We start from the raw sequence: 22,401 nt of genomic DNA, 5'->3' as shown, positions 1-22,401 counted from the left end.
AATATTGCTTCTTCATTGCTTATTTGACCCCTATGACAATCATTAAGTGTTGTACCACATGATTCTTGACAAATGTATATTTTATTTTATGTACGTTGAGAGCATATGCACCAAGACAAATTCCTTGTGTGTCCAATCACACTTGGCCAATAAAATTCTATTCTATTCTATTCTATTCTAATATTATTATACCATAATATTCTGTTACGGCATCTACGTTCTTCTGATTCTAGAGTAAAAAATAAATTGTTTTATGAGTCCACATAATATTCTTTTTCACAAGCATTATCATCCCTGTACATCTTGATTTAGTATATTAAAAAAAATTGTCAAGCCACTTTAAATTGTATGAAATAGTTGGCCAAAAATGGAGAATCTGATATCTAGACTGGTGTTTCCCAACTTTAGAAAGTTTAACTCAGCCAATCACCGGGTTCCATAAAAAGTTGAAAGCTTCCAAAGTTGAGTAACTATAATCACGTTGTAACTTTGTCTAGCTGTTCCTGATTATTTCTGTATTAAGAAATGCTGCTTTCCGTAATCCCCATTAATTTATTACTTGCGCAAGTTTTCCAAGAATTAACACCGAGCAAACGACAAGAAAATATTTTTCAAATCTAACAGTGGGGAATTTTATTCCTTTTCTTCAAACTGAGAATGGCTTTAGGAGCACATGATTTCTTATTAACAAGGGTTGGAAGGGACCTTGGAGGTCCTCTAGTCTGACCCCACGCTCAAGCCGGGGGCTCTATGTTCTTCTGGACAAATTAATAGATCCAGATCAAATATTTATTATTTATTTATTAATTGAACTTGTATGCCGCCCCTCTCCGTGGATTCGGGGAAGCTCACAACATATCACATAAATAACCAACTCCCCCCGGAGATTAGAATTGCCCCCACCCTCCTTGTCTTTCGTAAACTACTCAAGACTCATTTATGCCACCAGGCATGGGGGAATTGAGATATTCCTTCCCCCTAGGCCATCACAAGTTATGCATGGTATGCTTGTGTGTATGTTTGGTTTTATAATAAGGGTTTTTATTTGTTTTATTATTGGATTGTCACATGCTGTTTTTTATCATTGTTGTTAGCCGCCCCGAGTCTGCGGAGAGGGGCGGCATACAAATCCAATAAATAAATAAATAAAAATAAATAAATAAAATATCAACATATCAAATAACTTTTAACACCATCCAGAGCTTTCCTGCTTATGGTTCTATGGTGCATTATCAAAAGCTTGTTTAAAAATGGACTGGGGTTTTTTTAAAAAAAAGAGAGAGAGAGAGATTACAGGTAATCCTTGATTTACAATGATTCGTTTAGTGACCATTCAAAGTTACAACAGCTGTACAAAGTGGCGGATGGCTGCTTTTCACACTTATGAACTTTGCAGCATTCCCACGGTCACGTGATCAAAATGCATAGTCTGGGCAACTGGCATGTACTTATGACAGTTGCAAGGTCCTCTTTTGCAACCACAGTCCATGCGGAAAGCTGATTCGCTTAACAACCGTGTTCAGTATTGGGTTGCTAGCCGGTAGGGGCCACACTCCGTATTAAAACCGGCGATGTATGCGCAGCATGTCCTGGGGAGATTTTGCTTCTGGGCATGCGCCGGAAGGAAAATATCACGTGAGGGTGCGCAATTTTTTGCTCCAGCACAAATCGTCAAAATCTCAAATGCGCGCGCATCACTTTGTGAGGTTTTGCTTCCTGCTCAATGCTCAGAAGCAAAAATCTCCTGGAAACGCATGTGCGCATGAACTGGTCACCCAGAGCTGCGCACCGGTAGTGGCAGTAAGTACAAAGCCCCTCTTGACCATGCTACTAACTAAACAACTGCAAGCACCTACCAACTGTGGCAAGAAAGGACATCATGTCTATGTGAACGTATATAATCTGTATATAATGTGTAAACCCGTTGTAAGTATCTCAGGCTGCGTATTTTGTTTTAACCCCTCTGTGCTCTTTATCTCTTCTTTGATTTTTTAATCAACGGACTTTTTTTTCAGGACTGACCCTTACCATCAACACAGTACTTAAGTTTCCTTACTTCCAATTCAGATAACTGATTCTACTTTCCCCTTTTACAGAGTTAAGGTGCTTTGCCAGGAATTTCTCTCAATTAAAGATGGACACAAATAAGAGAAGCGGGGAAAACCTTACCTCTATTGATCCAAAATCCTTAATTATTTTTTTAAAATATTGATTTTCTATTAAATACATTTCTTAGTGCTTAATAAACCTTGAGTTGTCTGGGTAATTTGATTAACAATGCAAATGTACATTCTTAAAAATCACCACCCCTTTTTCCCCCCAATCATTGGTAAAACAAATTCCATGTTTGGATAATATTCTACATTTTTCTTCCTGTTTAATTTTCAATGTCAATCTATCAATTTCTGCACAATCTAGTTTCTTTCTGACTATCTCTTCATCTTGTGGTATATCTTCATTTTTTTCCCAGTATTGTGCGAATATAATCCTTGCTGCTGTTAAGATAAAGATCCTCAATTTTGAATGACAGGTTGAACTTGAAACCGAATAATATCTATGTTAGAACCAAAACCCATTTCTATATCTGCAGGGTGCTGGAACTCAGAGTTAAGATTCAGGATTGTGCGTTTCTTTTTCCACTGATAATGGCACACTCGCTCAACAACTGCACAAATTCTTCCCTATTGATGCTGACAATACAATTTTTCTAAAAGGGCTTTCTTTTTATTTTTCAGACTGAAAAAAGAAAAAAGAAAGATTAAGATGAAAACACGGTAAGAAAGAAGAGCTAGCTTTTTGTGCGAATGTAGAACACGGCTTAAATTAAATCACCAGGAAGGAGCAGGGGAAATTCTATTTCAAGGATTTTTTTAAAAATGGGTAACTTTTTTCTTTTTTAAAATATCTAATTTTCTGCATTTGTAATAGCCTAGCTAGTGCATTGTTCCCTTCCCTAAAACAGCATATTAATATTCCAAAAGGGAAAAAGCACAGGAGTGAGTAAACTTGGCTACATTAAAAATAATTTCAGTGCATGACAAACTTCTGTTATTTCCTTTTTTTTAACCCACAAGGATTTTTAAAAAGTATTATTGCACATAGCAGAGCAGTATTTCCAACTCCGTGAGCCAAGAAAGCGATAGGTATGGCAAGATATCAAAATGAGTGTAATAACAAATGCAATCCGGGGCAAATATTGATGTAAACGCTGAGAAAATACGTAAACATTCCGCGAAGGTTTCAGTAAGTGAGGTCGGTTTACAAGCAATTTGCTTTTCCAACCAAATCCCTGTTGCCTTCTTTTGCTTTGCACACAATTCCATGAAAAGTGTTTGCACATATACACTGAGACATCTTAAATCTTAAGTAAACATTTGATATACAGTGATACCTTGTCTTACGAACCCCTCTTCATACGAACTTTTCATGATACGAACTCAGTGTTTAAGGTTTTTTTGGCTCTTATTCCGAACTATTTTCACCTTATGAACCCGAGCAGCCGCCAGGATTTCCCTGAGGCTCCTCGATTGCCTTCATTTTTGCCAGCGATGCTTGGAATCCTAGCGACAAACGCCCCCCATCCAAACTGCATGGGGAAAAGACTCATGGAGCTCAAGAGAGGAGAAAGGTGTGGGGAAAATGAGCAGAACGGGGTGGGCAAAAACAGGAGGGACCCATGGAGCTCAAGAGAGGAGAAAGGTGTGGGGAAGATGAGCAGGACAGGGTGGGCAAAAACGGGAGGGACCCATGGAGCTCAAGAGGAGAAAGGTGTGGGGAAAATGAGCAGAACGGGGTGGGCAAAAACAGGAGGGACCCATGGAGCTCAAGAGGAGAAAGGTGTGGGGAAAATGAGCAGAACGGGGTGGGCAAAAACAGGAGGGACCCATGGAGCTCAAGAGGAGAAAGGTGTGGGGAAAATGAGCAGGACGGGGTGGGCAAAAACGGGAGGGACCCATGGAGCTCAAGAGGAGAAAGGTGTGGGGAAAATGAGCAGAATGGGGTGGGCAAAAACAGGAGGGAAAGACCCATGGAGCTCAAGAGAGGCTGTTTTCGCCTTGCTTCGTTGGGACTGCCACCTCTTGCCACCTCTCGCTGTCCCTCCCCCCACTCCGTTCGCCTCAGCTTAGACTGCCCCCCCCGCTTTTTTTTTAAAGCCTTAATGTTTTGGATTTTCCTAATGGGCTTGCACGCATTATTGGCTTTTCCATTGATTCCTATGGGAAACATTGTTTCATCTTACGAATTTTTCACCTTACGAACCTCCTCCCGGAACCAATTGAGTTCGTAAGATGAGGTATTACTGTATTTCATATTCCACTTCTTGAGTAGACTTGCTATCTTTAGCGGCAGCTAAGCTTTGAAAGGCTTCTCCTAATTGTGTAATTTCTTCTAATTTCAATAATTTTAGTATAGGTAGTCCTCGTTTTACAACCGTTCCTGTAGCGACTTCTAGGCGGGGGTTCCAACATGGCGCCGCTACGATGCGGATGCTTCGGGGTGAACGACAGGCACGCCCTTCGGAGTGAGATTTGGCTTCTGCACATGCTCAGGAAGCAAATCTCATGAGAAGATGCTCAGGTGCATGAGATTTCTGCGTTTTTTTCTTCCGCACATGCACAGAAGCGAAAAATTGTCGAAAATAGCTGAAATCCCACACGTGTGTGCATTCTCGCGCAAAATTATGCTTCCTGCGCATGTAGTTGCTTTAAGGAAGAGAATAAACGTTGCATATTTTAACAACTGTGAGGAAACATTGAGATAATTCTCCCTGGGGAAACCAAATCCTAACCCTGCCACATTCTAGCACTCTCGAAATACTCTGAAATTACCTGAAGCCAGAGTAGAAAACGTTTTTTCACAGCTACTGTACGGCAACAATATCCACCACACGCAGCGTGTTTCTATCACATCAGGAGGAGACCAAAAAAAATATCCCCAAACCCTCCCACCCCAAACAGTAATAAATTAAAACCTTATTAAAACAGATAGAAAAAGTTATTCAAGTGTAAGAAGTTATCATGCAAACAGGCAGGCAGTTTGGGCCGACAAACCAGGCGCTTTGGCATGTCCGTTCACGGCACCCAACGTTATTTTCGGCCAATGAAAAGGAGAGGAGGGAATCCGAGAGGACGATGGTTTTTTGAGGTACCACCGAAACATCTGGATGGGATCGAGTCTACGAAGACACTGGAGGCTCTGGATAAAAGTTAAGCTTGAAGGATTTATCGAAGAGAACGATCTCATTTTGTAAAACGATTTGTCATTTGTAAATTGAAGGAACCTGAAAAAACTACGGATGGATTGCCAGGGTTCAATTAACGTTCATGCTACCCAGGAAATGTGTCATCGTTGTTTTCTGTAATGGAGACATTTTGATTACTTCTCATAATATATTTCATGGCCGTTTTTGAACCCACAAAAAGTGGGGCCTAGAGGTGGAGCTCTCTTCTCCCAATCAGGAGGCTGTGAGTTCGATCCTAGGTAGAAGCAGATATTTCTCTCTCTGGGCAGAATGAGAATAGATCTGCTGGACAAAACTCTGTTTTGGCAACAGGAAGGGCAGTCGACCAGCAAACACTCAGCTCCATTCAGTTGCCGCAAGGGATTATGGGGTCATTAAAAGATGATTTAGACCCACAAAACCTTTGGATACTCTTGTCTGGCTTGTTCATCAAACCTCAACCCCGATCAGAGTTAATTTGATTGGATTGGATTGGATTGGATTTGTATGCCGCCCCTCTCCATAGACTCGGGGCGGCTAACAACAGTATGCTCTTCTCACAATCTGGTGTTTACTCGCCTGGGAGAAACCCACGTCTTACACTTTTGTGTAAGTAGCACTTCCTCGACGGAGCAGCTGGCGCAGCTACAGTTCCGGTAACGGTGGGCTCCTGCCAAATTCTTTAATTCCCTGAAGAATTCGCTTCATATGACCCACTTTCGTTATCCCCAAATCCTATGGGACAAGGGAGAAGACAAGATTCATTCCCAAAAATCCAGAGTAGCAGAACATCAATTAACTTTTGGCAACTAAAGCTAGTTTAGAGAGCACCCATTTTAGACAAATAGTCCATCTTTTCCCATACGTATCAACTTATTTAGAATTCTGAATTGTGTTTCCAAGGAAAAGTTTTGTAAAAAAAAAGAAGTGATGTACTGTATTTTTCCCGGCATTCTTTACTCCTTAGATTTTTAGACATCCGAGGGTCGCCGAGAAAGTAATGCACCAATTTTTTTTTCTCAGCCTACAGTAACGGTACGAATGCGAAACTTTAGATATACATTATTTGAATTGTCAGTAGTGCTTGTGTAGATTTTGCATTTCTTCATACAGATAGCGTAGCTGCAACAGTGTTTCAAAATTGCATCTGTAAGTGATGTACGTTACAAGCAACATGTCGTCATTGAATTTCTCACTGAGGAGAAAGAAACTGTTGGGAACATTCACAAATGTCTGTGTACAATTTATGGAGGATCTGCAGTCAACAGAAGTACGGTTAGTCACGGAAGACATTTTGAGGATGACGAAGAGGTGATTCACACAGTACAGAAATGGCTTCGTGACCAGAACAAGGAGTGGTACCGACAGGGCATAGACGCCCTTGTGTCTCGCTGGAGGAAGGCCATAGAACGGGATGGAGATTACGTGGAAAAACAAAGAGTGTAGAAGAAACATGTTTCTTGTGTGTAGGTTTCATTGTTGAAGAAAAAAAATGTGGTGCATTACGTTCTGGGCAACCCTCGTACATCTTGATTTGTCTCCCTGGAATGTGTAATGACACCAAATCAAATTTTACAAGGATCCACATTTGTTTCTTGACTGAGAAATTATGGGAATTACCGTTTTGCCGTACCATCTTCAGATATCCAACCAGGCAACCAAAAATAACTGCCAACAATCTTAAATAGCAGAGGACACATCAGGAAAATCCATCCAACATCATGTATAAACATTGATTTTAGATCACCAACAAAATCTCTTACGCAGGATGTCGTCACACGACAAAGTGGTTTTTGTTCTATTTTTTAAAAATGTGGTTGGAGGCACGTCTTTGTAGGATTCAGAAATAAGAAACCACCTGTAAAAACTCAAGACCGGTGTGAAGCAACCCAGGAAAGCAGAAATATAGAAAAGGCCAAATCTTGCTCCGACGGTCACCCAGAGCTGCACGTGCAACTCCATTTTCACTACCGTAACGCCAACCTCCACCGTTCCAGTAGCCACCCGATACTGCCTCTGTTTATACAACCAAGGTTTGTGTTAGCTTTTTTGGCCGTGCAGCGCATGGCTGGCTCACGCCTGAGTGATTTTCTGCTAAGACTCCCAAGAGTCTAAGACAGGGATGGCGAACCTTTTTTCCCTCGGGTGCCGAAAGAGCGTCCGCGCACACTATCGCACATGTGAGAGTGCCCATTCAATGCCTAGAGAGGGTGAAAACCGCTTCCCCTGCCTCCCCGGAGGCCCTGTGGAGGCTGGAAACGGCCTGTTCCCCAACTTCTGGTGGGCCCAGTAGGCTTGTGTTTCGCCCTCCCCAGGCTTCAAAGGCTTCCCTGCAGCTGGGTGAGGGTAAAAACGACCTCCCCCATGCTCCTGGAGGCTCTCTGAAAGCCAAAAATGCCCTCCCAGAGCCTCTGTGTGAGCCAAAAATCAGCTGGCTGGCACACACATGCACATTGGAGCTGAGCTACAGCAACAGCTCACGTGCCAACAGATAGGGGTACCCTTTGTTGGGGATCAAGGGAAAGGGGGAGTTTTGCCTTCTCTTTCTGCTCAAGATCCCCAATGGACAATTGGGGAGACACTGTGACACAGAATGCTGGACTCGATGGGCTTTGGCCTGATTCAGCATGGCTCTTCTTAGGTTCTTATGTGCCACCTGTGGCATCCGTGCTACAGGTTCGCCATCACTGGTCTAAGACCTCTTTCAAAAGGGAAATACAGTAGTACCTCTAGATACGAGCTGCTCCACATGCGAGTATTCCAAGATACGAGCCACGAGGGGAGAGAAATTTCATTTCGAGACCCGAGCTCAAATTCAGGATACGAGCCGAGTGTCCACTAGGTGGCACAAGAATCCTTGCTTCTGGTTATCTCGGAGGGGAAAATCAAAGTCTAAAGCCATTTGTTCCAGATACGAGTTGTTCAACATACAAGCTCCCTTCTGGAACGAATTAAACTCGTATCTAGAGGTACTACTGTATACTTGTCCTCCTGCTTTTTTATCAGGTAAAGAAATTAAGCCTAACAGACAGCCGTTTTTGGCCAAGTATGTTATGCAGGGTTGCGTGTTAAATAAAGCCAAGCTACAAGCACATCGCAGGGAGAAGGGAAAGAGAGGAGACGCTTCCATCCATTTTAAGGCAGAAAAAGTAGCACAAGGGCCAATACCTTCAGGTCTCGCCTCTCCAGGTGCAAAAGCTCGGCGCCTCGGATGTCATGGCTGACGAACGTTTCTTTGTATTCTCCCAAACTCAGCAGGTCCAGCCAAGCAGCGACTTCCTCCGTGCCCCATTTTTGAACTACCAAAGTTAAGAGCAAAACCCCCTTAATTTTTTTCTACATGCTGGGCGGCACGACAAGCAAAAGGTTAGGCCGTAGAAGGTGGGAAACAGAAGAGAAGAAAGCAACGTGGTGATAGTGGAAGTCACACAAGACGGGGCAGCAGCTTCTGACATGCGGGTTAAAAGTAGGGAAAAACTCAGGAGTCTGAGGGGCTGTCTGGATTTTAGCCATGCTCTCACTCCAACTATCCAGCTATGCTGGCAAACGTCTCTATGCCAACTCATTAGTTTGCCTAATTAGGATTGGTGCTGTCTATACGTATTCCAGGATGTGCAAAGGCGGGGAGAAGCCTCCATGGGGCCTCTCTAGAAATCTCCTGGAAAGAAACAAGGCTGGAAAAGATACAGCGCTACCTCTACCTAAGAACGCCTCTACTTACAAACTTTTCTAGATAAGAACCGAGTGTTCAAGATTTTTTTTGTCTCTTCTCAACAACCATTTTCCACTTACAAACCCAAGCCTCCGAACTGTAACTGGAAAAGGCAGAGAGAAGCCTCTGTGGGGCCTCTCTAGGAATCTCCTGGGAGGAAACGGGGCCAGAAAAGGCAGAGAGAAGCCTCTGTGGGGCCTCTCTAGGAATCTCCTGGAAAGAAACAAGGCTGGAAAAGATACAGCGCTACCTCTACCTAAGAACGCCTCTACTTACAAACTTTTCTAGATAAGAACCGAGTGTTCAAGATTTTTTTTGTCTCTTCTCAACAACCATTTTCCACTTACAAACCCAAGCCTCCGAACTGTAACTGGAAAAGGCAGAGAGAAGCCTCTGTGGGGCCTTTCTAGGAATCTCCTGGGAGGAAACGGGGCCAGAAAAGGCAGAGAGAAGCCTCTGTGGGGCCTCTCTAGGAATCTCCTGGGAGGAAACAAGCCAGAAAAGGCAAGGAGAAGCCTCCATGGGGCCTCTCTAGGAATCTCCTGGGAGGAAACAGGGCAGGAAAAGGCAGGGAGAAGCCTCCATGGGGCCTCTCTAGAAATCTCCTGGAAAGAAACAAGGCTGGAAAAGGCGGGGAGAAACCTCCATGGGGCCTCTCTAGGAAACAGGACCTCCACCCTCCCTGTGGTTTCCTCAGGAGCATCAAGAGACTCATCAATATATTGATTGAAATGCAAACGGGGGTGGGGGATCGCCTTGGTGGAGGCTTAAACAGTTGCCACATTTAATTCGAAGCATTGCGTCTTTCACTAGGTCACATAAATAGCCCTTTAAAGTTTTGGGTATATCATGTGGCTCGGAGAAAGACAGGATTTTAATACTGGGGGAGGCAGGGCAAAGCAAATGGCTGTGTATTTTATTGAAAGCCGTTTTATCGATCACTGTATAATATGTAAATAGATATATTGCTCTTGAGTTAAAATGGTATATATAAGAAACACCCCAAAATTGGTGGTGGGGTGTGAATGTTTGTCTGGTGGTGGGCACCAATCACTGAGCGCTTGTTCTATGTTGTGTGTGTGTTTCATATTCTATATTTTAAAATCAATTAAAAAAATAATAATTTAAAAAAAGAAGGTTGTTTTATCGGAAGTCACCTATGACCCAGGATACCTCTAAAGAAATTCAAAGTCAAAAATTTAAATTGTCTCCCTGCAATTAATTAAAAAAATACTCACATGGGCAATTTTTTTAGCACTTTGAAACTGAAAACCTGGTATTTTTTAAATTTTTTATTAATTATACTTTTATGACTGTGTGTATGTATTTTATCTATTGGCATTTTTTTTCTTTTTAGACTTTGTAATGTAAAACTGTTATTTTAGATTTTAATTATTAGATTTGTTACCATTTATTGTTTTTATCACTGTTGTGAGCCGCCCCGAGACTACGGAGAGGGGCGGCATGCAAATCTAATAAATAATAATAATAATAATAATAATAATAATAATAATAATAATAATAATAATGGCACTTTGGGCGGTTTCCAAGAAATAATGTTGGAAGCCGCCAACATTATAGGAGGGTGGCCCAGAAAGCAATGCACCACATTTTTTTGTCTGAGCCTACAGTAATGGTACGAATGCAAAACTTTACATTATTTGAATTGTCAGGAGTATACATGTAAATTTTGCATTTCTTCAGACCGATAGCGTAGCTGCAGCAATGTTTCGAAATGGTGGCTGTAAGTGATGTACGTTATAAGCAGCGTATCATCATTGAATTTCTCATTGCGGAGAAAGAAACTGTTGGCAACATTCACAAACGTTTGTGTACAGTTTATGGAGAATCTGCAGTCGACAGAAGTACGGTTAGTCGCTGGGCATGGAGGGTGAGGCCATTAGAAAACGGTTCGGCAGAACTCCAAGGCTTCATGACCAGAACAAGGAGTGGTACCAACAAGACATACACGCCCTTGTGTCTCGCTGGAGGGAGGCCATAGAACGGGACAGAGATTTCGTGGAAAAATTGGGAGTGTAGAAGAAACATACTTCTTTCTTGTGTGTAAGTTTCATTGCGTTCAATAAATAATTGTGGAAGAAAAAAAATGTGGTGGATTACTTTCTGGGCAACCCTCGTATGTTCAAACAAGCAATCAAACAATGGTATGACATTGTTTTAAAAATAGGACTTATTTGTGGCATAATGCAACATGTAAGAATGAGAAAGTAAAACAAGGAAAGTCTGTTTGCTAATGAAAAGAAATGGTGCTTCAGTGTCTTAAAAAAGTGTTATTCTTCGCTCAGATAAGAGCTGCCACTCTGATTTTTCTGCAAAGGAAACCTCGAACAATGCAGAAGTTAGTAGCACATTCTGAAAAAGAACATATTCAAAGAGGGCATCATTCAAGCTTTGTGTCTTGTGGTGGCGAGAGGGTCCACTCTTAAAACACACTGAGGACTTGACTGCAATTGCTGGAGAAAACCACTAAGATAGCACATAATGTCTTTGAAAGAAACTCAGTGGCTTGCTAAAGACTGCAGAGAACTTTCAAAAGATTTACCATATTTTTGGAGTATAAGAGGCACCTTAGTTTGGGGGGAGGAAAATAGGGGGGAAATCTGCTTCTGCTGAAGCTTAACAGACTAAGAACCCTAGCCAGATGAATAGGTATTCATCTGGCTAGGGTTCTTAGTCTGTTAAGCTTCAGCATATTATTTAGTTAGGGCTGAAAAAAACCTTTTTCGGAAAGAGGAGCAAGGAAAACAAGCCTGCAAAGACTTAGGGCTGGAAAAAAACTTCTTCGGAGGTGGTAGGAATGAAAAAATCCTCCAATATTTTATTAAAAGATATTTAAGATCATTAGCATAACTGGAGTAGTAGATCCTTGGAACAAACTTCCAGCAGACGTGGTTGGTAAATCCACAGTAACCGAATTGAAACATGCCTGGGATAAACATATATCCATTGTAAGATAAAATACAGGAAATAGTAAAAGGGCAGACTAGATGGACCATGGGGTCTTTTTCTGCCGTCAGTCTTCTATGTTTCTATGTTTCTATGTTTCTATGTTAGAGCTGGGGAAAAAACCTTTGAAAAAGCTACATTCGTAGTATAAGACACACCCAAATTTTCAACGAATTTTAGGAGGGGAAAAAGTCCGTTTTATACTCCAAAGAATACGATAAGTGTTCTCAGACGAAGTTGATGGAGATGGTAAATTGATGGTAAATCCACAGGAACTGAATTTAAACCTGCCTGGGATAAACATAGATCCATCCTAAGATAAAATACAGGAAATAGTATAAGGGCAGACTAGATGGACCAGGAGGTCTTTTTTTACTGTTGATCTTCTATGTTTCTATGAGATGTAAAAAGTGGACTTCCGATTTACCCGTTGTGCTGTTTTTTACACTCCGGGGCTTCAGGAAGCTTCCCTGAAACCTCCGGAGTGCAAAAAACAGCACAACGGGCAAACCAGAAGTCCATTTTTCCAAAGTTCTGGTTTGCCCATTTGGCCGTTTTTTCACTGTCTAAGGCTTCTATGAGGCCTATGCACATTCTTGGGGGCGGGTGGGGAGATTGTGCAATTATCACCTTGAGGTTCATCTACTGCAATGCTCTTTACATTGGGCTACCTCTGAAGAGTGTTCGGAAACTTCAAATCGTGCAGAATGCAGCTGCGAGAGCAATCATGGGTCTTCTCAGATATACCCATGTTTCGTCAACACTCTGCAGCCTGCATTGGTTGCCAATTAGTTTCCCAACACAATTCAAGGTGTTGGTGATGACCTATAAAGCCCTACAGGGCATTGGACTAGAATACTTATGGGATCGCTTTCTGCCGCATAAATCCCAGCGGATGATTAAGTCCCACAGAGTTGGCCTTCTCCAGGTCCCATCGACCAGACAATGTCGTCTGGCAGGGCCTAGGGGAAGAGCCCCGGCCCTCTGGAATCAACTCCCTCCAGAGATTCGCACTGCCCCCACCTTCCTCGCCTTCCGCAAGACCTTTAATCTATGTCATTGGGCATGGGATTACTAGTGTATCCCCCTCTCTGACCATTGAAAGTTATGTGTGGTTATGATTGTGTAGTATCGATTGTTCTTAAGGTAATGGGTTTTAGTTACAGTTTTTTAATTATTAGATTTGTATCTGTATTATTTCATTGTTGTTGTGAGCCGCCCCGAGTCTTCAGACAGGGGTGGCATACAAGTCTAATAACTTCTTTTACGGACACTGAGAGCATGCACACCAAGACAAATTCCTTGTGTGTCCCATCACACTTGGCCAATAAAATAATTCAATTTAATTCATTTCGATTTATGGGTTCCGAAATCCTCTTGTGCGGTTTAGGCCCCAAATGCGAATCTCTTTTCTGAATTTTGGGGGAGATTGTGGGATTGAAAAGGGTGAAACAGGCTTTAAAGGTTGCAAAATGCCCAAAGTGTTTTTTTTAACCCCTCAAAACCCCATCCCTGAATGGATCCTTAATCCACTCACTTTTAAAATGTAGCCCTCTGTTATGTTCGTTTAAAGAAATAAAAAGAAATTCACTGATTGGTTAAGACGCAGCTAGCTTTAGGTTGCCGCCAAAAATAAACGGTTGTCCGGAAAAGTTCCCGCGTTTTAGAAAAAGTATAAATAGGGCAATGGACTAGCCGTTGCCCTTGTTGGGAGTTAACTGTTGAGAGATTCAGTTGGTCGTTGTGCCTTCCGAAATAAATATGTTTGAACAGTAAGAGTCTCCGGTGCTGTGATTTTACACCCTCAATGTGTCACATAAGATCTTAAGACCTTGGCCTCCTTAAACCAGGACAATTACCCACCCAAGCTTGGCCTGCAAGTGGATGTAAAGGACAACTTTCTCGTGGGATAAAGCAACTTCATCATGAAGGTGGACTAACAAGGAAGCCAAGACAAGCTCGGTGCATATTGTGTTAAACACACAATCCACTCACAAGCTTGTCTCTTCCAAGCAACAATATTTTTGAAAACATACCAGGCTGGTTGTTGGTCTTCTGTTTTTGCGCCTTCTCCTTTTTAAACTTTGGCACTATACGAAACATGGTACTTCGGCTGTTTCTTTTACAGTATTCCAAAGGAGGATCCTAAAACAAAAAATAAGATTATTCTTTTTCCTTCATTTGATGCGTTTATTTGTTAAAAGCAGTATCCAGGAGATTAAACTGCAATTTTTAAAATAAATAAATAAAGACTCTATCCATTCAGTGCAAGATGCAATTTGTTGAAAAGGATTGTTATATGTCCAAAGGGATGGATAAATTTAAAGGATGGACAATGAATAATTTGAATACGATGAAAGAAAAACCAAGTTATCCTTTATTAAATTTATGTTTTAAAGGCATCGTAAAATTTGACCTTGAAAAACGAACCAGGAAACATAATGTTTCCCAAGTAGAGGAATTTTAGGAATAATTCCACAATATAAAAATATTCTGAATGGAGAGTGAAGTAATCTCCTTTCAAAACTGGATAACTGCTGGGTGCAAATTATTTTATTTTATTTATTTATATTTTTGATTTCTATGCCGCCCTTCTCCTGAGACTCTGCGAAATTAAGTACATTATGAAGCTATTTTTGTATTAAACTGCATGCCTCATAAATTAAAATCTTACCCACATTAAACAAAAAAAGAAATATAGAAACATAGAAACGTAGAAGATTGAGGGCAGAAAAAGACCTCCTGGTCCATCTAGTCTGCCCTTATACTATTTTCTGTATTTTATCTTACAATGGATATATGTTTATCCCAGGCATGTTTAAATTCAGTTACTGTGGATTTATCTACCACGTCTGCTGGAAGTTTGTTCCAAGGATCTACTACTCTTTCAGTGAAATAATATTTTCTCATGTTGCTTTTGATCTTTCCCCCAACTAACTTCAGATTGTGTCCCCTTGTTCTGATGTTCACTTTCCTATTAAAAACACTTCCCTCCTGGACCTTATTTAACCCTTTAACCTATTTAAATGTTTCGATCATGTCCCCCCTTTTCCTTCTGTCCTCCAGACTCTACAGATTGAGTTCATTAAGTCTTTCCTGATACGTTTTATGCTTAAGACCTTCCACCATTCTTGTAGCCCATCTTTGGACCCGTTCAATTTTGTCAATATCTTTTTGTAGGTGAGGTCTCCAGAACTGAACACAGTATTCCAAATGTTTATATTCTCTGCTCAAACCCAAAAAAACTGGCAAGATCAACCCCGATCTTTTCTACACAAGGAACAGTCAAAAATCCATTTTTACCGGTAGCCAAATAAAATCGAATATTTCAAAAAGAGTGCAGAAAAAATTATTCAGGTCTTGTGCACAGCACCTGCTTAAAAAAAATCTGCTTTTATTCAGGCTTCAGTGCTGACATGAAAAAAAAGGGGGGCGGGGCGGATGAAGCTGCTTTTAAAAATCCCATTAATTTTTCTGCGTCTTTAAAGACCTTTAAAGCAGCTGCATCTTTTTCAGTCTCAATCAGAAGTGACTCTGTGCTTCTGCCAAAGGGATTCTGTGTTTGCAGGAGGTTAAATATCTCCTCCAGTTCATCTTCATAGCATTCGTATCTTCCCTGCACCTGGGTCAGATTTTCAAGGCAGGGCCAATCCACCCCCAAAAAAAGGAACAGCGAGGATTGGGGGTTTGCGTGTGTAAATTCTACCCACCTCATCATCGTTCATCTGCAGAATATAGCAGAGCCAAGGAATTTCACCCAACTTTCTCAATTCGGTCTCCAGATTGTGAACCGTCGACACCAACAACTCCTCACAAGGGGATTCCAACTGCTACCAAAACAGCAAATTATAATCTTTGTTATGCTCAATTGTCTAACAAGAACCTCTGTTTTCTGTCTGTCTATCACCTATCTATAACTATATAACTATATATCTATTTCATCTATCTATCTATCTATCTATCTATCTATCTATCTATCTATCTATCTATCTATCTATCTAGTCTATCTACCTATGTATTATCTATCTATCTATCTATTCATTCTATCTACCTATGTATTATCTATCTATCTATCTATCTATCTATCTATCTATCTATCTATCTATCTATCTATCTATCTATCTATCTATCCCACTTTTTTCTAGCATACAGAGTGGTCTACTTTGTCAAATGCTTTGTGTGAAGGCAACTTCCAGGCTATGGATCTCCAACTCTACCATAAAACAAATCCTTAATGGCCAATTCTTTCAGGCCGATATCACAGTCTAAGAAACAACCGATCATCCTCTTACCAGCGAAACCTTTCCAACTAACAAGGATTCTGTTTCATCGTGTAATGCCTTCACGGTGGCAGCTATTTCCAGCGCGGCATTTCTGGTAAGGCTCTGCAGAGGGAGGGAAAGGATCCATGAAGATACCAGCAACAAAGCTATAAATTTAATTATAAGTATTTATTTTCTGGTATTTATTATTATTTATTAAGCAAACCTATATGCCACCCAACTCCCAGAGTGCTTATCTTACAACTGTTTCTTTACAGACCGTTCAGAGTTACAACAGCACTGGAAAAATGTGACTTCCAGATAGGATAGGATAGAAACATAGAAACATAGAAGACTGACAGCAGAAAAAGACCTCATGGTCCATCTAGTCTGCCCTTATACTATTTTTTTGTATTTTATCTTAGGATGGATTTATGTTTATCCCAGGCATGTTTAAATTCAGTTACTGTGGATTTACCAACCACGTCTGCTGGAAGTTTGTTCCAAGGATCTACTACTCTTTCAGTAAAAAAATAGGATTTAGAATAGCATAGGGTAGGGTAGGATAGAATTCTTTGTTGGCCTATAGCCTGACTCCCTCTTCTTTGTGGCAACCCTGAGATATTGGAAGACTGCTATCATGTCTCCCCTGGTCCTTCTTTTCATTAAACTAAACCGTACCCAGTTCCTGCAACCGTTCTCCATATGTTTTAGCCTCCAGTCCCCTAATCATCTTGGTTGCTCTTTTCTGCCTTCTTTCTAGCGTCTTAACAACTTTTTTGCATCGTGGTGACCAAAACTGGATGCAGGATTCCAAGTGTGGCCTTACCAAGTGCTATTATTGTTTCACGTGACCTCGATTCTTATCTAGAATTCTTATCAAGTCCTCATTTGAAGACATTATACATGGCATGTTTGTGTGTATGCTTGCTTTTAATAATGGATTTATTAGTGTTTTTTAAATTATTAGATTTGTTCTTACATTGTCTTTGTTATTGTTGTGAGCTGCCCCAAGTCTACGGAGAGGGGCGGTATGCAAATCTAATAAATAATAAATAATAATCATGTCTTTTATTTTTATTTTTCCTTACCTCGGGGAATTTTGGGCCGCCTTTGGTTAAAGCATGAGAACAAGCATTTACAGCGTGAGCCAGCTCTTGCTCCAAGAGGCTGTGAGTTTTGGCAGCTTCACAGATCCTGTGGAAAATAGCAGATTGGGGAAGGGGGAAATAAAAGAGAAAGAAAATTAAAAAGACCAAACAATAAGAGTAGTAGATCCTTGGAACAAACTTCCAGTAGACGTGGTTGGTAAATCCACAGTAACTGAATTTAAACATGCCTGGGATAAACATATATCCATTGTAAGATAAAATACAGGAAATAGTATAAGGGCAGACTAGATGGACCAGGAGGTCTTTTTCTGCCGTCAGGTCTTCTATGTTTCTATGTTTCTAATTTTGTTCGTTATTTATTTTTCAAATTTGCAAGCTGCCCGTCTCCGATAAACACGACTCCGGACGGCCTTAATACTGAATAAAAAGAATAAAAATCAGCTAAAAGTGAAAGACGGCCAAAGCAGCATTAAAAATAGTGGTCATAAACACAGCGGTCCTCGACATATGACCACAAGAGACCTCAAAATTCCTGTTGCTGAGCGAGACATTTGTTAAAAGAGTTTTGCCTCCTTTTGCGACTTTTCCTGCCACAGTTGTTAAATGAATAACACGGTTGTTAAGCAAACCTGGTGTCCCCGTGGACTTTGTCAGAAAGGCGCAAAAGAGGATCACGTGATCCTGGGACTCTGCAACTGTCACCAGCACCAGCCAGTTGCCAAGTGTTTGAATTTTGATCCCATGTGAAAGGTGTGAAAAAGAGTCATAAGTCCTTTTTTCCAACGGCGTTGTAAATTCGAACAGTCACTAAACTGTTGTAAGTCAAGAACTTCTTGTATTTCTTTTTAAGAGGAAAAAAGCCAAGAAAATCCAGTTGCCTTTTGGGGGGGAAAAAACCATGTTTGGGACAATAGGTGATAATCCTGAAATGATGAACTTAGGTACTTTTTTTCAAGAGGCAACTGGACATCCTTGTTTTTTCTTTTGACGACAATTGCTTCTCAGCCAAGAAAATTCTTCAGTTCTGACACAATGGTGGGAAGAATAATAATAATAACAGAGCTGGAAGGGACCTTGGAGGTCTTCTAGTCCAACCCCCTGCTTAGGCAGGAAACCCTGCACCACTTCAGCTAAATGGTTATCCAACATCTGCTTAAAAACTTTCAGTGTGGAGCATTCACAATTTCTGGAGACAAGCTGTTCCACCGATCAATTGTTCTAACTGTCAGGAATTTTCTCCTTAGTTCTAAGTTGCTTCTCTCTTTGTTCAGCTTACACTCATTGCTTATTGTTCTACCCTCAGGTGCTTTGGAGAATAGCCTGACACCCTCTTCTTTGTGGCAACCCCTGAGATATTGGAAGGCTGCTATCCCGTCTCCCCTGGTCCTTCTTTTCATTAAACTAGACACACCCAATTCCTGCAACCATTCTTCGTATGTTTTAGCCTCCAGTCCCCTAATCATGAGTGGCAATCTCTAAATACTCTTGAGCTACCTTGTGATCAATTCTTCCGCCACCTGCGAACAAGCCTGGATCTGCGTTGTCTCTTCTTCCGAAGCTAATTCCACTGCCTGGTGCGGATAAAATGGGGACCGCAACCCTGGTTTGCAAGAATCACACTTCTGCTTGTCTTCCCAGGATTTTAATGTACTTTCAAAAGCCTGTTTTCAGAATTGAGACAATAAAGAGAGAAAGAATTTAGGCCTCTTTGAAGCCACTGCCCAGCCAAGCATTCATAGTGGTGTAACGTGCCAGTGTCTGGAGGCTGTTGGGGTCTGGATGGGAGTTAACAGGCTCAGATTCAACCCCGACAAGATGGAGTGGCTGTAGGTTCTGCCTCCCAAGGACATGTCCACCTGTCTGTCCATTACTCTCGGGGGGGAGGGACTTCTGACCCCCTCAGAGAGAGTCCGCAACTTGGGCGTCCTCCTCAATCCACAGCTGACTTTAGACCATCATCTTTCAGCTGTGACAAGGGGGGGGCGCGTTTGCCCAGGTTCACCTGGTGCATCAGTTGCAGTCCTATTTGGACACCCTCCTCGCCTTCCGCCTTCTGGATACAATGAGGTAACTCAATAACTATAAAGGTTTGTACAACGTTCAAATTATTAGACTTATTTTTTAAAGACTGACTTATTGTTCTTAACAAAATGAGTATGCTTTTTTAAAATAAATGCTTGATCTGGAGAGGCCAAGTGCTATTGTATCTTCTTTTAAATAGCAAAGAATAATGTACACTTCCAGAAAGTCACATCATTTTAACAGCACCTGTACAAGTATAGTCTGAAATATAACAGTGTCCTGTTTAAGTATGAAGATATGGCAGTTGAGTTAAACCCTGACTTAGTCATGTTTGGAGTAGATCTATGTAAATAATAGTGTGACTACATTTAAGAAAATGCTGTAACTCTGACTAGTCACTGAAATAACTGTTGTAAGGCAAGCGCTACCTGTACTGTCTCTGCTTTTTTATTATTATGGTCTGTGTGTGTTAGGAGAAAGACAACGACATACTCTGTCTCGCGTTAGCATCTGTGCTCTGTTCTTGTGCACAATTTTAATGATGCCCGGGGGTTGAATCCAAGCTTCCCCATCAACCTGAACGGGTACTCCTTCATCCCCGAGTATGGTGATCTTCACTGCCCTGCACTGAAAAAAAGAGTAAATACATTTCAGCACGCTGGAAGATGGTCAAGCAAATTTCCACGAAGAACAGGTGGCTGGGTCCCTGTTCGGGCGCATCTCAAGGGCGAAAAAAAGGATGCAAAATTCCACACTGTGAAGAATTTATTTTATTTTTTATTTATTTAGTTATTTATTTATTTATTTTGTCCAGTACAAATTGAAAGTTAAGGAGAATAAAAAAATGTAGTAGTAAATATCAGGGAAGGGATAGAAGAAGAGATATGAGAATTGAATACATCAATGAAGAGTAGAGGAAGGATATATGGATGGGAGAAAAGATATATAAAATATAGGAGAGACAATTGGACAGGGGACGTAAGACACACTAGTGCACTTATGCTCACCCCTTATTGACCTCTAAGGAATATGGAGAAGTCAACCGTGGAAAGTCTAAGGGAAAAATGTTGGGGGTTGGGGGTTGACACCATGGAGTATGGTAATGAGTTCCACACTTCAACAACTTGATTGCTAACGTCATATTTTTTACAGTCAAGTTTGGAGAAACCCAATGTGGAGAATCCCAATTACTAGTTAGGTTGCACAGAATTGGCCTTCTCCAGGTCCTGTCAGCCAGGCAATGTCATCTGGTGGGGCCTAGGGGAAGAGCCTTCTCTGTGGCGGGCCCAATCCTTTGGCAGCAGCCTGCAGATCGGGGGACCCCTGGTATCGGAAACACAGTCTCATTTCCTTTTTTTCTGGGCATCAGACAAACCTGGGCTATTCTATGATGCTGGAGCTTGATCACTCGGGAAAAGGCCATCTGCATGCTGCCAAATACAGCCACCACCTCCAAGATTTTATCGTCGAACGATGGTGCCCCGAAGATCTGGAAGAGAAAGTGCAACAAAGATGATGAGGGGACTGGAGGTTAAAACATATGATGAACTGTCGCAGGAATTGCGTATGGCTAGTCTAGTGAAGAGAAGAGAAGGACCAGGGGAGACATGATAGTGGTCCTCCAATATTTGAGGGGCTGCCACAGAGAGGAGGAAAAGAACAGGCTATTTTCGAAGGCATCTGAAGGCCAGACAAGGAATAATGGATGGAAATGAACAAGGAGAGATTCAACCTGGAAATAAGGAGGAATTTTCTGACAGAATAATCAACCGATGGAACAGAAGTTGCCTTCAGAAGTTATTAATATTGTTTCCTGATTGCTTATTTGACCCCTATGACAATTATTAAGTGTTGTACATCATGATTCTTGATGAATGTATATTTTCTTTTATGTACACTGAGAGCATCAGCACGAAAGACAAATTCCTTGTGTGTCCAACCACACTTGGCCAATAAAGAATTCTGTTCTGTTCATTTTCTATTTTCTAGTCTAGTCTAGTCTTAATTCCAATACATTCTATTCTATTCTATTCTATTCTATTTTCTGTTCTATTCAATTCTATTTTCTGTTCTATTCTATTTTCTATTCTATTCTACTCTATTCCATTCCATTTGTTAAAAAATGTTTTGTGCCCTGCAAGTCACGTTTGACATTTCAACATATGCATTCCATCTATGATGTCATTCAGGGATTATTAAGTCTTTTGCTCCAGGTTATAAATCAGCATTCCTTAAATATCAGAGAAGGTCGAGGTTTGGAAGGGAACTGTAATTTTAAAAGTCACCACCGAAATATTAGAAAGAGTTAAAATGTTCAAATTATCAGACTTATTAAAGGCTGCTTTATTATTGTTCTGGACAACTTAACAAAATGGAGAAGCTTTTTAAAATAAATGTTTGATCTGAAGAGGCTTAGTGTTTGGAAAGCAAATAACCCTAAAAATGTAAGACTTACATCGTCTTCTTTCGTTCCACCCCAGAAATTTGTTCCACCAGCGTAGCTTGGGATGTTCAAAACAGCGATGCCTTGAAGGCTAGGAAGGGGGATATATTGTCCATCGCACTGCAAAGTTATAAAATGCTGTATAAATAGCCACAGAAATGCCGTGGTACCTCCACTTAAGAACTTAATTCATTCCATGACCAGGTTTTTAAGTAGAAGTTTGTAAGTAGAAACAATTTTTCCCATAGGACTCAATGTAAAAGCAAATAATGCGTGCAAATCCATTAGGAAAGAAATAAAAGCTCAGAATTTGGGTGGGAGGAGGAGGAGGAGGAAGAAGAGGAGGAGGATAGTTGTTGCCAAAGGAAGAAGGTGAGGGGAAGGGAATTTTTAAAAATCCAAAACTTTAAGGCTTAAAAAAAAAAGAGGGACTCTGAGGCGGCAAGGAGGAGCACACACCTCCCATACACCCGGCGCGAGGCTACCTTCCCTACACTGGCTGCTGCTGCTGCTACCTGCTTCCTCTTCCTTCCCATGCTGAAGGGCTCCCCTCTCCTCTCGCTCGCTATGTAGCCACCACCTTTCTTTCGCTGTGGTGACTCCTCGGCTACCCAGAGCGAAGGGAGCGTTTCTTTTCTCTGGGCGCTGGCAGAGGTTTATTC

General features: G+C 41.2%; 1 protein-coding gene across 2 annotated transcripts in view; it reads right to left on the bottom strand.

Annotated features, from left to right (window-relative positions):
- Window positions 1-2,418: 2,418 nt before the first annotated feature.
- DGKH (diacylglycerol kinase eta) overlaps window positions 2,419-22,401 on the bottom strand; it is a 113,647-nt gene continuing 93,664 nt past the window's right edge. Inside the window, exons 21-30 of one of the 2 annotated variants that reach the window (XM_070751385.1) lie at window positions 21,752-21,859; window positions 20,672-20,785; window positions 19,789-19,923; window positions 18,769-18,935; window positions 17,254-17,359; window positions 16,193-16,285; window positions 15,611-15,730; window positions 13,937-14,045; window positions 8,390-8,520; window positions 2,419-5,956 (exon numbers count right to left, since the gene is read on the bottom strand). In XM_070751385.1, coding sequence (XP_070607486.1) covers window positions 5,867-5,956; window positions 8,390-8,520; window positions 13,937-14,045; window positions 15,611-15,730; window positions 16,193-16,285; window positions 17,254-17,359; window positions 18,769-18,935; window positions 19,789-19,923; window positions 20,672-20,785; window positions 21,752-21,859 — 1,173 coding nt within the window. In that variant the 3' untranslated portion in view covers window positions 2,419-5,866. The remainder of the gene's footprint in view (window positions 5,957-8,389; window positions 8,521-13,936; window positions 14,046-15,610; window positions 15,731-16,192; window positions 16,286-17,253; window positions 17,360-18,768; window positions 18,936-19,788; window positions 19,924-20,671; window positions 20,786-21,751; window positions 21,860-22,401) is intronic. The other variant, XM_070751386.1, reaches the window with a different exon arrangement.

Source organism: Erythrolamprus reginae, chromosome 4 (genome assembly GCF_031021105.1).
Source record: "Erythrolamprus reginae isolate rEryReg1 chromosome 4, rEryReg1.hap1, whole genome shotgun sequence".
NCBI lineage: Eukaryota > Metazoa > Chordata > Lepidosauria > Squamata > Dipsadidae > Erythrolamprus > Erythrolamprus reginae.
The sequence above is the reverse complement of the archived record's forward strand: the minus strand, read 5'-3'. Positions and strand labels throughout refer to the sequence as shown.